The sequence below is a fragment of the Pongo abelii genome, chromosome 17 (assembly GCF_028885655.2).
Source record: "Pongo abelii isolate AG06213 chromosome 17, NHGRI_mPonAbe1-v2.0_pri, whole genome shotgun sequence".
Lineage (NCBI taxonomy): Eukaryota > Metazoa > Chordata > Mammalia > Primates > Hominidae > Pongo > Pongo abelii.
Window position 1 is genome coordinate 49446814 of NC_072002.2, and position 16294 is coordinate 49463107.

Consider the following 16294-nt stretch of genomic DNA (forward strand, 5'->3'; position numbering starts at 1 on the left):
TTAACTGTCTACTTGACAGTCTTCAGTTGAACACGCCCTGTGTGTGAAGAAGAAAGTTTCCAAATTTTTATGTGGGTTTTCTCTAAATAACTCCCCTTACCTCATTTTGTTGATTTTCACCTTCAAAAGCCTGGTTGTGGCCTCTTTTTCTGGGCATTCATCTGATTTTAAATCAGCATCCACAAAGAACTTCAGTTTTCTTCTAGCCAGTTTGTAACTTTTTTAAACCCATTTTGTTGTTGTATCTCTGGCACTGTGCTGACATCATCAAATAGATTTAAGGAAAGGAAGAGAGAGGGAAAGAGACAGAGGCATTGCCCTGTAAGTATATGCAGGGGAGTACCCAAAATTCAAGAAGAGAATTACTCAGAGTAACCAGGCAGTTGAATCTGGCAGAGAAAACAGCCTTAACATAAATTGCATGTGTGGGTTACCAGAGCAAGATGTTCAAATGCAGTTGCTGGCTTAATTTTTCTAGTTCCAGGATATTTTTATTGCAACTTTGTGTCTGTAAAACTCCAAAAGAGACACATCAGGCTATACTGAGTTTTCTACAGAGAGTAAGCCGTTGGATGTGGAATATGCCAGGTGTCCTTGTTTGGAATGTGACAAGACCCATTTGTTTAAACCTTGGTTTTTATGCAGAAAGAAAAGGAAGACTGCAGTGGGCCTGGACGCCGTGCTGGGTGCTTTCCATATCCTGTGCACGCATGACTCTGCCAAGAGGCTCAGGAGCAGCTAGATACTCTCCTTTCTGCCCCCTAGCACTCCACCTCCCAGAGGTCCAAGAAATCATCCTAGATACCTTAAAGCCTCCAAGCATTTTCGTTTCTTCCGGAGAATATGGAATCTGGTTTCTCTGGAACCACCCAGAAGCACATAGCCAGTCCTACACTGAGGGGAGTGAGCCTTCCTAAAGCTGTACCCTTGCCTGCCTTCCCCTATGTCTATGGTCTGGACAAGCATCAGTTTTGAAAAGAAATGTGCTTAGTGGTTACGATGCCACCATACACCACTGCCCCCATCTCTGGGAATCCTGCTTTTGTCCCACTGTGCTTTCCCCTGACATTGTGTCCTGTTTTCTGGCCAGCCCCACACTTGTGTGATGGGTAGATTTGCACCCATGTGCAGGGATGATGTGCATGGTGTCTGGGAGGAAGTGCCAGCACTTTGTTCATGATGCTGTTGGTACAGCTGTGTGTACAGAGCTGAGATGGCACAGATGCCTGGTGGTCTGCCTTTCCCAGAGCCCTCCTGGAGCTAGAAGGCCAGGTTGCAGCATGTGCTGTTCAGCTAAACATAGATGGACATGCTTTGCTTTGACATTTGAGGTAGGAGTATTTGCTGGGGAGATCTCTTCCCCTGAGTGATTACTTAACACTCTTATTTGGTGATGACTGGCCTCTGATTCTTATATTTAAGCCATCCCAGAATATGATGTTTGGAAGATGTGAAAATCCAGGTGGGAGTTTTGAGCAGAAAATCAACAGAGGTGGTTCAATTCCCAGTTGTAGAAACCTAATGGAAGTTTCCAGAGCAGATACTTATTCTCATTATGTTTTCCCCTGATACTTAACTTGGAGCCACAGGAGTCTGGGCTGAGGCATTGGCTACCTGCTCCCTGTGGATTCTGTCAGCTGAAGGGCACCAGCTTATGAACAGTTACTTGTTTCCTGCAGGGACAGGCTGTGCTTCTGTCACTGGAGGGCCTCTTGTCACTGGACTAAGTGCTGGCTATAGAAAAAGACCCAACCCTACCTCAGAGGAGCTCCCAGTCCCAGTAATGGAGACAGACAGGGACATGACTAACTGGAATATGTGTCAGATGATGACAAATGTGATAATGGAGACATAAATAAACTTGCGTGGGGAGCAGATAAAAGCTGCCTGGAGGACCACGCAGAGACTTCATAGCGAAGATGGCATTTGTGTTGGATGTTACAGGGTGACTGGGAACATCAACAACTATAGAGCTAAGGTAGGGAGAAACTGCATGAGCAAAGCAGAGAAGAAAGACCAGCAGCCACAGCTGGCATGGTGGCAGGAGACAAGGCTGCAGGGTGGTGCCTTCCACAGCTAGGAAGCCAGGAGCTGTTGGAGCTTCCTGATGGGCCTTCCTCTCTCCTTTGCCCCCATTTTCCTCCCACAGTGGCCTAGATCCTTCTTCAATACCATCTTCCAGTTTGCCTATCTAATGATTATAAGGAAACTAAAGAATGATAGTTTTTTACAGTCACTCACAGCTAAACGGAAGGATGGGAATAGATTGATACGCACATATTAGAACTATTAGGTGATGCTCTGGTGCATTAGTCTCATATTTGGTATAGGTTTCGCCCGGCCTCCTACTTAGACATGGGTTTAAGTTCTTCATTCTCGTATAAGGCATAGAAAAAGATTGTTTTTTCCTGTGAGCCTGCAATAGCATTGTGTGGGCTGTGAGCTCTCAGTTGTGATTTGTAACACCCCAGAATTACAGATGTGTTCTGCCAGACTCTCAGACTGCCTTAACTTGCAGGCCAAGCATGAGCAATCCATTGATAAATTGGGAGCTTTGCTGGTATTTCCCGGTGAGAGTTGTCTGGGGTCCACAGTTCCTGCAGATGCATGACATCACAGAGGGGTCCTGTGACTGAGACTTAAGCTGGATATGCATGAGGAGCAGCTGCCCTGGGCATCTGGAAGCCTCAGAGCCATAGACGAGGCCAGCAAACCTGCTGCCTTGTTGGATGTGTTTGGAAAGGAGGCCTAGCCTAGTGGCTTCCTGGCCCTCTAGTTTATTACAGGCTCAATGATTACTTGAATCTAGGTCTTTCAACTTTAGCTCCATTAGCCCACAATAAACTCCCAGTTGTGACGTGAGCAAATGAGAATTTCTGCAAAATGTAAAACAGATCCTCATTTCTGAAATCTTCTTTTCAGCAGTCTAACATGCACAGAAACAATTATATAAAGAAAAGCATACTTTAGACCAGCTGAAGTTTGAGCAATACAATATGGAAGACACCACACTCACGTTCAAGAGTTAGGATGCTGAATAAAACAACATAACTCACCGTGGGGGGCTCAGAGCCCGGCTGGAGAGACAGATGTGTAGCCACCCAGCAAGAACACACGCGGGACTGTGGTGCACCCTCCCACCGAAGCAGAAACTGAGGATAGGAAGCTTGGAGAGGGAAGCCATTATCTCGGGGCTGCAGGCAGTGAGAGAGGCTTCAGGGAGGAGTGACTTTCTCATAATTTAGAGGAGCATGTGGCGGGACAGACAGCTGGGAGTTCCCAGCCCACCATTCTTGTTAAACTCCCATGAATGTTAGTTTCATTCTTCTCCCCTGGATGAGAGGAGAGCACTGGCTTAGGAAGGCCAGTAACTGTTTCTTGTCCTGCGCTGGCCCAAGAAGAAGTTCTCTCCTGCTCTCCTGAGCATGTATGGCCACACTGTCGGTGAGGCACTGACTCTGAGCTGAGAGGACCAGCCTCACGTGTGCCAGGCAGAAGGCAAAGCAGTGTGCAGAGGAAGTGCCAAGAGCACAGCTGCTGTGATGCCCAGGGGTCTGGGGTCGATCTGGCAGAAGGGGAATAAAGAGGGGATCAGGGCTCTGAGATCTCCCTGAGGTCAAAGAGCACCTGCAATTAAGGAATTCGGGAGTGCAAGCGTCAGGAAGACACATGATGTGATCAGAGAGAGCAAGAGATCGGGCCTAACATTCCAGAGGTGGATCCAGTTCCAGGTGGTGAACACAGGGTGGCCATGGGATAGGGAGAGCTCAGATTTGCTGAATAAGGGGCCTGTTGGCACGGTAAGAGACAATGCCAGATTTTTTCCCGAGTTTTCAACACAATGTCACTGTCTACTGTTGGTTGACACAGAAAGGGTTACTTTTTTTAAAAAATTGCTTGCACTTCTAGAATATATTCCAGAGTTCTCCCACTAAGGAATAATAATCACAGCTCACATTTCTATTTGCCATGTGCCAAACACTCTTCTAGGCACTTTACCTATTTTAACTCATTAACTCCTCTGTTGGATTTGAGGAGTCCTTTGATTCATTGACTAATGAAATGCATTGAAAATGCTCCTACATGGATACTCTTATCCCCAACTTTACAGATGCGGAAACTGGGACCCAGAGCAGTTAAGTTCTAGACCCAAACCCACACAGCCTGTAAATAACAGAGCTGGGATGTGAACTGGAGTCCATATTGTAACCTTGACATTCTACTTACTGCCTCTCAGAAAATAAGTGGCTTGTGACCTTAGCTGATAGTCTGATAGTCTCAGTCATTCATTCTTGAATCCACTGCAATTTGTTCCTCTCAACATAACACGGACTGAGTCTTACATAAGAAAGATGTGGCACCTATCCCTGACCTCAGTAACCTCAGCATCCAGTGGGTGGGGCCAAAAGGGTCAAGACAAGATTCCAATCAGTGTCATAGCAGAGGAAGAAAACAAATGCTGCAGGAGAAGAGAGAAGGAATTCTGGCTCAGTGATCATGCCATATTTGAATTGGCTAAAGATGGGTTTGTCCTAAGCTCCAAGGAAGAGGGGCCCGACAGACAGGGAAGGGCTTGGGCAGTTCAGTGCTCAGGAGCCAGCGTGCCAGGTGTGGGCACTTCCGTATGTCCCAGCACATGCTCCAGACTGCATCACAGAAGCTGTGTGCCCTTACTGAGGGAACAGGGAACTCCTTTGATTAGCCATGCTCCCTCAGCTTGGGTAAAAAACAGCAAATATTTTGTGTGAGTTCAGAAAATGAATGAATGTGCAGATACGGCTGACTGAGGCTAGTGCTCCCTGGAGTTGGTGTTCATGCCATGCTTCACTGGTTTAGATAAAGGAATAAATAGGGCTGTTTATTTCTAAATAGTGGGAAGAACAATTCACCTATCTGATCCTCAGTTGATAAACATAACCTAAGCCAAAAGGGCCCCAAGCAGTCTAAGTAGATGTCCCAAAGTCCCTGAGCTAAAGCTCCTGAGCTCCCTCATTGGGAGGGGCCTCTTTGCCTGGGGCAACCCATGAAATGTGGCTGCTGTCCTTTCCTTAGCCTGGGAGCTTCTAACACTGCTGCTCTGGTATCTAAGCCTACATCAGGTTAGTAACATAACAAAGGGTCTCCTTCAGGCCGACACTACCGAGCAAGAAGAATGACAGCAAGGGAGGGACTAGGAAATGGAGCAAAAGCCCACATCCCTATCCATTAGTGAGGAGTGACACCCCCCACCAACATACCACGGAGGCCAGGGGTGCTGCTTTTATATTACAGCAGCTTTACTCATGGTTGTCATGATGCTCTTGGGTCATTGTGTTTGGTTTACTCTTTTACAAAAGTTAGGAAAGTATGCCATGTAGTCTAAGAAGATTTCCTTCCAAAACAAAACAGTTGGGTGCCTTGGGTGCCTAAAGCCTGATGACTGTGCTTTCTAGAATGATCTGTTCTTTGATCGCATGGGGAAGCTAAGGCGCCCCTGCACATGTATTGGACACCGGAAGCTAGGAGACGTTTGCACGGCGAGTTGTGCCTAACTAAGCCTGGTGCCCTCCACAGCCTTGAGACGCCATGCTGGCAGTGGCGGTGGGCTGGGACGCTGCAGGGCCCCATTCCCAGTCAATTATCTCAGCTGAAACTTCTCCTTTGCCCACAGGAGGGCCACACAGAAGAGCCGGAAGCAGAGGAGCAAGCCCACGAACAGCAGCCCCCGCAGCAGGAAGAGTACTGACCCACTCCGGCTGCTCTTGACACTTCCATTGTGCGTGGGAACGTTTCTTCTGGAGAATTGGAACATGTGTGGCCCCAAGCTCAACAGAAACCAGTTGTTCCCAATCTGCCGTTACCATCAACGCACTGTTGCATATGCCAGCCACTGCGCTTGGTTCCCATTTTCTTTGCCAAGGTATATTAGCGGACGGCCCTCTGGCCGCCTACCCGAGAGATCGTAAGGTCACATACATCCAACTTCACCACTTGGCTGCTTGAGATTGGTTCTGCTCTTTTCTTCATTTCTTTCCAGAACAACTCTTTCCCACCCCAACACCACTGCCACCACCCCTCTTTCTATCCTGGTGTGAAACAATGGTAATTTGATATATGGTATTTATATTGGCATTTTTCAACCCAGTGTCACTAGATGTCACACACATTTGTGGTGCTTTGATGTTTGCAAGTCTAACCTCTGAACATAAATTTGGTCAAATAATTGGAACAAAGGGAAACAGATACTTGATATGAAAGCCATAATGACGGTGACTTGTGTCGTGGGGGAAAACATAAGGTCAGTTTCTCCCTCTACTCACAATGCTAAAGGGAAAAAATGGATTCAAAGCTAGGATTTCCGGGCCCAGCAGTGTTCCTCCATCAGCATGTTAGACAACTACACAGTATGTTGTTAGTTTTGAAAGACATTCACTCAAGGAAAACACCATCTCAACTTTGCCCTCTCACCGTGTCCCTTGCCCCCATGTAGCTCATTTCCCAGGTTATGCTGTTTTCTTTCTCAGGGTCCTCTTTGGTGGGCAGCCACTCCCCGAGATGTTGCCATCAGTTTTCTGCAGTCCAAAGAGGGTCTGGTTAGGTACAGGTCTTCCTGCCTCATTCCTCTTCCTCTTTGTGTAGGTTTCAGTCACAAAACTGTCATTCACTCTAGGGGACCCCTACTAAATGGTAACTTCAGGTGTGCAGCCCTGAGCTCCAAGGCTCTGCACCATGCCACACACTTGCTGTAAAGCTAGAAGTGAAGACCTTATTAATAGGAGCATAATTGCAAGGGAGAATCATGGTTCTGCAGTCTGGTGTAGACACTGGACTAACAGCACAGAAAAATCTATGACTCCCAGTATCTTCTAGAATAAAGAATTTTCCCCCTTTAACACAAGGGCCCTCCTTGTCATTGACCTTAGCTAAACCATGGCAATTCATAAATAGAGGAAACATTAATGAATTAAAAGCATTCCTTATTTTTTTAACTAATATTTGCACATTTTCTTAGTCTCTTTCCAAGTCTTTGCCTCTTTTTCTTCTTTATTTTTATTTTTTCCTTTGACAGATGGTATCCCTTCCTGGATCATTCATTTCACCTTGGTTTCTAACTTTAGGTTTACTTTCACTTGTTATTTGACTTAGCAGGTGCAACAAAAACAAGAAACAAATGTGCCCACCCCACTTTCCGCTTAACTGAAAAGCTTAAAATAAATTTCTGAATTACGTATCCTGAAGCTTTGAAATTTCTTTATTAATCGATGAAATATGAATTCTAAATTCTAGCATTGAAGCTTTTCACCAAAAGAAGTCTCTCCAAAATAAATCTTTTGCAGCAAAGTGATATTTATTGAGTTATGTGGAAAAGATGATGGCTTGTATTTTTGAGATTATTACAACACACTGTGCAGAATTGGACAGATGTTCCGTGGTGTTTGGTTTCCCTTTCTTCTCTCTCCTGCTCACTCTGCATTATAGCGGCAGCTTATTTCTCTAAGGCTGGACAGCCTGGCTCTCGGCAGTGACGTCCTCCCACACCTGGTCACAAGTAGTAGTGGCTGTGCTATACACAGCATCATGCTTAACAGCGTGTTGCCCTTCTGAGCCTGTTGTACTCACTGATCTCTTTAAAAAAAAAAAAATAGCTCTTGTAAAAGGTCACAGTAACTCTATGCAGCTGATACTGCAGTGGTTCCTAGGCCATTCTTCATCTGCTCTGGACATCTCAGTCATACCCAATGCTCAGTGGATCATGACCAAACTCCTGTCATGTGGATGCATGTGAATGGGTAGCAGGGAGTCAGGATCCTGCCTTCTCCAGCAACCCCTTACTGCTGTATAACTTGCATAAGCCTCCCTGGTGACTCTTGCAGGAACCACTCCATTGCCCTCCGGCTCCGCAGCCTTCTCAGTTATAAACATGCTGGCCAGATCTCTTAGCCTGCAAAGAGAACTTTCCCCAGTCACTATAGACCATTCTCCTTCCTGAAGGCTTGGGGCAGACCATTCGTTTATTTAGAGAAGAGCTATACATTCTTCTTTCTGGTCCCATCTTACACGTCTTCTGTTGTGCTGCACCCCAGATGGTGTCTCCGATGCTTTGGGGAATCTTTAACAGCTGAATTTGAGTCAGTCCTCTTAGGCTGCACCTCCAGCCTCTGTGCAGACCCCCGCTCATTTCCCATGGATGGTGGGACCCCATCATTCTCTCATCTCGGCATTCAGGGAACACTTTCCTTGGCGGCCCCTGGTCACATGTCATCGGGCTGGGCAGGAAGCGTCCCTGGGTGCGTGCTCTGCTCCTCCCTCTCAGGAAGCCCAGTTTCATCCTTAGTCCCCGCTCATGCCCGCTGTCAGCTGGTTATAGCACTTCCACTGCTACTGGCAGGAAGTGATCGAAGCAGGGGGCAAAGAGAAAGCCCATATTTGTTCTAAGCAGAAAAGCAGGGAAAAAAAAAAAAAGAAAGAAAAACACCTGTTGACCTGAGAGAAGTAAATTCCAGAAGGGAACCAAGAACTCTTCCCTTCCCTGGTGAGTATTTCCATTATTCCGTTAAGGTTTAATATGCATTCAGATTACTTTTACTAAATAGTACACCATAAAGCTTTTGTTATATATTAAATGTAAACTGAAAGGAATGTAAACATATGTATTGTTAATTATAAATATAGATAAGTAATGACATAATAGATGAAAAAGTCTTATTCAGATGTATCACATTCATTTTACATTACCCACCTATTGTCGCATGGTAGAATAGTTTTTTGTCTCTGAATATGTGAATAACTTGACTTGCATTGATCTTTTTACATATTTAATAAAAAAAAAAGTATATGTTAAAATCTGCCTGGAGTTACAGATTCTTAAATTTTTATGCTGAAGCTTCCCTTTTCAGTCAGCATGTGAATAGGACTAGATATGTGTGGATTTACACATCTACCCACATTTTATTATGATTTCCCCAGGGTGGGGGTTGTCTTTGTTTTTATTGATGGCAAATGTTGTTAACAAGAGTTACAGACTCGTATTTGATATCAAATGTAGCAGCTATAATACCTTTTAAAAACTTTACCAAAAAAAAAAAAAAAAAGACATAAAAACATTCCCTTGGGAAACATTCCACCTGCAAGCAAACAGAATCCTAGCTCCCGCAGGCCCAGCATACTCCATCTGGACAAGACAGTGCTGGGCAAATAGGAAACTGTGGGAGAAGCAGGCAGATGTTTCTAAGTACAGCTTTGTGGCAGAATGACCTGCTTGACAAAAACCCTTTGAGTAAGTGTTTGTTGACTTTAAACGGCAATGATTTATCGACATGAGCTATAACCGTAATAACAATTTAACAGATACAGGAATAGGTGAAAAGAGAAATGTATTTCAACTGGCCCAGTAATCACCTGTGGAGACTGCAGAGCAGGCCACAGTGGGATGCAGACGTTACCCGGGAGCCTGCAGGTTACTGGGCTTCAGCTAATACCCTTTTCACCCTGAAGAGTGCCAGCCTTCCCTACGCTGCTTCCAAGCACCACCTAGAGGCCAGTTTGGTTTCTCTACTGTCCTTTGGCCACTATTTTCCAGTCACTTGCCTTTAGGCACATTTCTATTAAAATAAGTGGGAAAATAACAGAAAGCAAAGATGTTACCCCTCTTTTCCATCTACATTCATTTCCTCCCAAGGTACACTTGTGACAGAAGTTTGTGAGCCATTACCTGGGTTTGAAGTCTCATGCTCAAAGTCCATGTGTGTTTCCCATTTAATCCACGAACTCGGGTTTTAAACACTTGATCTTATACTTAGACATTTGTGCACAGACAAAAATGCATGTGATTCATCTTACAAAATGTACACTGGTGGACTCTAGTAAATCTGTCACTGATGGTTCAAAGGTGGTGAAATAACATGCTTGTTCTATTTTATTAAATCTGACATCATTTCTAAAAATTTGTTGCTTCTGGTACTATGGATAGGCTCAAGTCCAGAGACACCCCTTCCCAAAAAAAAAGTTAATGGAATTCCATTGACTTTGAGTTATAAAATGCCAGTTCTCTAAAACACACACACAGGCAACTTGGTTTCTGACTTGTTAGAACACAACTATGATCATTAATTAAGGCTGCTATCACTAGTAATAACTTTTACTGACCCAGTTTCTCAGCACTGAGGCCATGTTGCCAAATAGCACAAATGATGGATAAAAACATCTCCGTGGATGTCTAATAGCTCCTGTCTTGCCGAACTAGGAACTCATAAAAGACGTTTTCCACTCATTAGAGGAGTCCTGGCTTTATTTGCCTAAAGGAAAGCAAAGCTAAGGAGAAAATCCATTGATCCCTGGAGGACCCTCAGGAGGCATTGGGACTTTGGATCACAAGACTGCCCCACGGGCAGACCCCCCCAACTCTGAGCCGGACCCCATGTCTTGTATAGATTAGGAGTACACAGAAGGTGCATTTACTGAGGCTGTGCTTCTGTTTTTGGGTTTACAAATGTAATCAAAATGGAAGGCCCAGCTGAAGTTAATTTGTTGGATGCCTTTTTCTCTCAATTCACTGGAAAAAAAAAATGTTTAACTTTTTAGCTTCCAAGTTTTAATTTCGAAAACAGGTTTCTTGTGGTATTTTGCAACGATTTTATCATCAAGCCTGGTGATAAATTGTTTTTAAAGGGTAATGATTATTAATGTACCTTTGAATTTACGACTCTCAGTAGGAAACTAGCCCAAGACCTAAATGTTTTCTTTTCTAGAGAATAAAAAAGTTAAGTACATGTTTCCTTCTGTGTAGCTAACAGCCCTCATATTTTTACACTATGATATTTCTTTAGGTCTTGAAGGTTATCCATATAAAATAAAAAAAATTAAGGTATGTTTAGTAAAATAGTTTTTGTGAAATCTGAGAGCTTAAATGAAACTTTGGAAATTAAAAAGTAATGAAAAGGTCTCATAAATATGTTTGGAACTTACTACTAGGATGCTGTCTTCTAATCTGGTATATTTATTATGCAGATGAAACATGAACTTCTAACGGAACAGTTTTTCTTCCAGCTTGAAAGATCTTTTAGAGAAAGACCACAGAAAACCAGGCCAAATGTTAGTCTCTTTTAGGCTAAGTTATGTCAAGATAGGCTCAGAGGCCATCCTGTCCTGCAAACAAAGACATTGTCCAGTCACCTGAGCTTTAAAAAAAAAAAAAATGCAGAGAAGGAAAATGTGAATTTTTACCTCAGAACTTTTTTTTTTATATTTTACTTTAAGTTCTGGGATACATGTGCAGAATGTGCAGGTTTGTTACGTAGGTATACATGTGCCATGGTGGTTTGCTGCACCTGTCAACTCATCATCTAGATGTTAAGCCCCACATGCATTAGGTATTTGTCCTAATGCTCTCCCTCCCCTTGACCCCCCACTCTGCAATAGGCCCTGGTGTGTGTTGTTCGTCTCCCTGTGTCCATGTGTTCTCATTGTTCAGCTCCCACTTTCGAGTGAGAACATGTGTTTGGTTTTCTGTTCCTGTGTTAGTTTGCTGAGGTTGGTGGCTTCCAGCTTCATCCATGGCCCTGCAAAGGACATGATCTCATTCTTTTTTATGGCTGCTTAATATTCCATGGTGTATATGTACCACATTTTCCTTATCCATTTTCATTGACGGGCATTTGGGTTGGTTCCATCTCTTTGCTATTGTAAACAGTGCTGCAATAAACATACATGTGCATGTGTCTTTATAGTAGAATGATTTATATTCCTTTGGGTATATACCCAGTAATGGGATTGCTTGGTCAAATGCTATTTTTCGTTCTAGATCCCTAAGGAGTCACCACACTATCCTGCTCAATGGTTGAACTAATTTACATTCCCACCAACAGTGAAAAAGCATTCCCACTTCTCCACAGCCTCACCAGCATCTATTGTTCCTTGACTTTTTAATAATCACCATTCTGACCGGAGTGAGATGGTATCTCCTTGTGGTTTTGATTTGCATTTGTCTAAGGATCAGTGATGATGAGATTTTTTTCATGTTTATTGGACACATAAATGTCTTCTTTTGAGAAGTGTCTGTTCATATCCTTTGCCCACTTTTTTTTTTTTTTTTTTCCTGAGATGGAGTTTCACTCTTGTTGCCCAGGCTGGAGTGCAATGGCGCAGTCTCGGCTCACTGCAACCTCCGCCTCCCGGGTTCAGGCGATTCTCCTGCCTCAGCCTCCTGAGTAGCTAGGATTATGGGCACGTGCAACCACACCCGGATAATTTTTGTATTTTTAGTAGAGACAGGGCTTTGCCATGTTGGCCAGGCTGTTCTTGAATTCCTGACCTTAGGTGATCTGCCTGCCTCAGCCTCCCAAAGTGCTGGGATTACTTTTTGATGGTGTTTTGTTTTGTTTTTGTAAATTTAAGTTCCTTGTAGATTCAGATATTAGACCTTTGTCAGATGGGTAGATTGCAAAAATTTTCTCCCATTCTGTAGGTTGCCTGTTCACTCTGATGCTAGTTTCTTTTGCTGTACAGAAACTCTTTAGTTTAATTAGATCCCATTTGTCAATTTCGGCTTTTGTTGCAATTGCTTTTGGTGTTTTTGTCATGAAGTCTTCACCCATGCCTATGTCCTGAATGGTATTTCCTAGGTTTTCTTCTAGGGTTTTTATGGTTTTGGGTTTTACATTTAAGTCTTTAATCCATCTTGAGTTAATTTTTGTATAAGGTGTAAGGAAGGGGTTCAGTTTCAGTTTTCTGCATACAGCTAGCCAGTTTTCCCAGCACCATTTATTAAATAGGGAATCCTTTCCCCATTGCTTGTTTTTGTCAGGTTTGTCAAAGATCAGATTGTTGTAGATGTGTGGTGTTATTTCTGAGGTCTCTGTTCTGTTCCATTGGTCTATATCTCTGTTTTTTTACCAGTACCATGCTGTTTTGGTTACTGTAACCTTGTAGTATAGTTTGAAGTTAGGTAGTGTGATGCCTCCAGCTTTGCTCTTTTTGGTTAGGATTGTGTTGGCTATACAGATCTTTTTTGGTCCCATATGAAATTTAAAGTAGTTTTTTCTAATTCTGTGAAGAATGTCAATGATAGTTTGATGGGAATAGCATTGAATCTATAAATTACTTTAGCAGTATGGCCATTTTCACGATACTGATTCTTCCTATCCATGAGGATAGAATGTTTTTCCATTTTTTTGTGTCCTCTCTTATTTCCTTGAGCAGTGGTTTGTAGTTCTCCTTGAAGATGTCCTTCATGTCCCTTGTAGGCTGTATTCCTAGGTATCTTATTCTCTTTGTAGCATTTGTGAACGGGAGGTCATTCATGATTTGATGCTCTGCTTGTCTATTGTTGGTGTATAGGAATGCTCGTGATTTTTGCACATTGATTTTGTATCCTGAGACTGTGCTGAAGTTGTTTATTAGCTTAAGAAGTTTTGGGGCTGAGATGATGTGTTTTTTAAATATGGAATCACATCTTCTGCAGAGACAGTTTACAATTTGACTTCCTCTCTTCCTATTTGAATACCCTTTATTTCTTTCTCTTGCCTGATTGCCTTGGCCAGAACTTCCAATATTTTGTTGAATAGGAATGGTGAGAGAGGGCATCCTTGTCTTGTGCCAGTTTTCAAAGGGAATGCTTCCAGCTTTTGCCCATTCAGTATGATATTGGCTATGGGTTTGTCATAAATAGCTTTTATTATTTTGAGATATGTTCCATCAATACATAGATTATTGAGAGTTTTTAACAGGAAGGGATATTGAATTTTATCGAAGGCCTTTTCTGCATCCATTGAGGTAATCATGTGGTTTTTGTCATTGGTTCTGTTTATGTGATGGATTACATTTATTGATTTGCGTTATGTTGAACCAGCCTTGCATCCCAGGATTGAAGCCGACTTGATCGTGAGGCGTAAGCTTTTTGATGTGCTGCTGGATTCCGTTTGCCAGTATTTTATTGAGGATTTTCACATCAGTGTTCATCGGGAATATTGGCCTGAAGTTTTCTTTTTTTGTTGTGTCTCTGCCAGGTTTTGGTATCAGGATGATGCTGGCCTCATAAAATGAGTTAGGGAGGAGTCCTGTCTTTTCAGTTGTTTAGAATAGTTTCAGAAGGAATGGTACCAGCTCCTCTTTGTCCCTCTGGTAGAATTTGGCTGTGAATCCATCTACTCCTGGGCTTTTTTTGGTTGGTACGCTATTACTGCCTCAGTTTCAGAACTTGTTATTGGTCTATTCAGCAATTCGACTTCTTCCTGGTTTAGTCTTGGAGGGTGCGTGTGTCCAGGAATTTATCCATTTCTTCTAGATTTTCTAGTTTATTTGCGCAGAGGTGTTTATAGTATTCTCTGATGGTAGTTTGTATCTCTGTGGGGTCAGTGGTGATATCCCCTTTATCATTTTTTATTGTATCTATTTGATTCTTCTCTCTTTCTTATTAGTCTAGCTAGCGGTCTATCTATTCTGTTAATTTTTTCAAAACACCAGCTCCTGGTTTCATTGATTTTTCGGAGGGGTTTTTTTTTTTTTTTTTTTTTTTGGTCTCTATCTGCTTCAGTTCTGCTCTGATCTTAGCTATTTATTTATTTTTTTGTTTTGTTTTGTTTTCTGTTTTGGATTTGTTTGCTCTTGCTTCCCTAGTTCTCTTAATTGTGATGTTAGGGTGTCAATTTGAGATCTTTCCAGCTTTCTGATGTGGGCATTTAATGCTATAAATTTCCCTCTAAACACTGCTTTAGCTGTGTCCCAGATATTCTGGTACGTGGTCTCTTTGTTCTCGTGGGTTTCAAGAACTTCTTGATTTCTGCCTTAATTTTGTTATTTACCCAGGAATCATTCAGAAGCAGGTTGTTCAATTTCCATGTAGTTGTGTGGTTTTGAGTGAGTTTCATAATCCTGAGTTCTAATTTTATTGCACTGTGGTCTGAGAGACTGTTTGTTATGATTTTAGTTCTTTTGCATTTGCTGAGAAGTGTTTTACTTCCAATCATATGGTCGATTTTAGAATAAGGGCCATGTGGCACTGAGAAGAATGTATATTCTGTTGATTTGGGGTGGAGAGTTCTATAGATGTCTATTAGGTCCACTTGATCCAGAACTGGGTTCAAGTCCTGAATATCCTTGTTAATTTTCTGTCTTGTTGTTCTGTCTAATATTAACAGTGGGGTGTTAAAGTCTCCCACTATTATTGTGAGGGAGTCTAGGTCTCTTTGTAGATCTCTAAGAACTTGTTTTATGAATCTGGGTGCTTCTGTATTGGGTGCATATATATTTAAAATAGCTCTTCTTGTTGCATCGATCCCTTAAATTCCCTTCTTTGTCTTTTTTGATCTTTGTTTGTTTAAAGTCTGTTTTATCAGAGACTAGGATTGAACCTCCTGCTTTTTTTTTTTCTTTTTGGCTTTCCATTTGCTTGGTAAATTTTCCTCCATCCCTTTATTTTGGGCCTATGTGTGTCTTTGCACATGAGATGGGTCTCCTGAACACAGCACACCAATGGTGCTTGACTCTTTTTCCAATTTGCTAGCCTGTGTCTTTTAACTGGGGCATTTAGCCCATTTACATTTAAAGTTAATATTGTTATGTGTGAATTTGATCCATCATCATAATGCTAGCTGGTTATTTTGCACACTAGTTGATGCAGTTTCTTCATAGTGTCATTGGTCTTTATATTTCAGTGTGTTTTTGCAGTGGCTGGTACCAGTTTTTCCTTTCCATATTTAGTACTTCCTTCAGGAGCTCTTGCAAGGCAGGCCTGGTAGTGATGAAATCCCTTAGCAATTGCTTGTCTGGAAAGGATTTTATTTCTCCTTTGCTTATTGAAGCTTAGTTTGGCTGGATATGAAATTCTGGGTTGAAAATTCTTTTCTTTAACATGTTGAATATTGGCCCCCACTCCCTTCTGGCTTGTAGGGTTTCTGCCAAGAGATCCACTGTTAGTCTGATGGGCTTCCCCTTTGTAGGTGACCTGACTTTTCTCTCTGGCTGCCCTTAACATTTTTTCCTTCATTTCAACCTTGGAGAATCTGATGATTATGTGTCTTGGGGTTGATCTTCTTGTGGAGTATCTTAGTGATGTTCTTTGTCTTTCCTGAATTTGAATGTTGGCCTGTCTTGCTAGATTAGGGAAGTTCTCCTGGATAATATCCTGAAGCGTGTTGGTTCCATTCTTCCTGTCTCTTTCAGGTACTCCAATCAATTGTAGGTTTGGTCTTTGAACGTATTCCCCTATTTCTAGGATGCTTTGTTCGTTCCTTTTCATTCTTTTTTCTCTAATCTTGTTTGCATGCCTTATTTCAGCAAGGTGGTCTTCAAACTCATGGAAGCTGAGGCAGGAGAATCA

General features: G+C 42.5%; 1 protein-coding gene across 4 annotated transcripts in view; it reads left to right on the plus strand.

Annotated features, from left to right (window-relative positions):
- The window catches only part of MAPRE2 (microtubule associated protein RP/EB family member 2), a 162903-nt gene extending 154085 nt beyond the window's left edge, over positions 1 to 8818 (plus strand). For 3 of the 4 annotated variants that reach the window (XM_054537547.2, XM_054537546.2, XM_009252319.3), the window contains one exon: positions 5651 to 7217. In XM_054537547.2, the coding sequence (XP_054393522.1) occupies positions 5651 to 5725 (75 nt within the window). In that variant the 3' untranslated portion in view covers positions 5726 to 7217. 4 annotated transcript variants of the gene reach the window in all.
- Positions 8819 to 16294: the final 7476 nt, after the last annotated feature.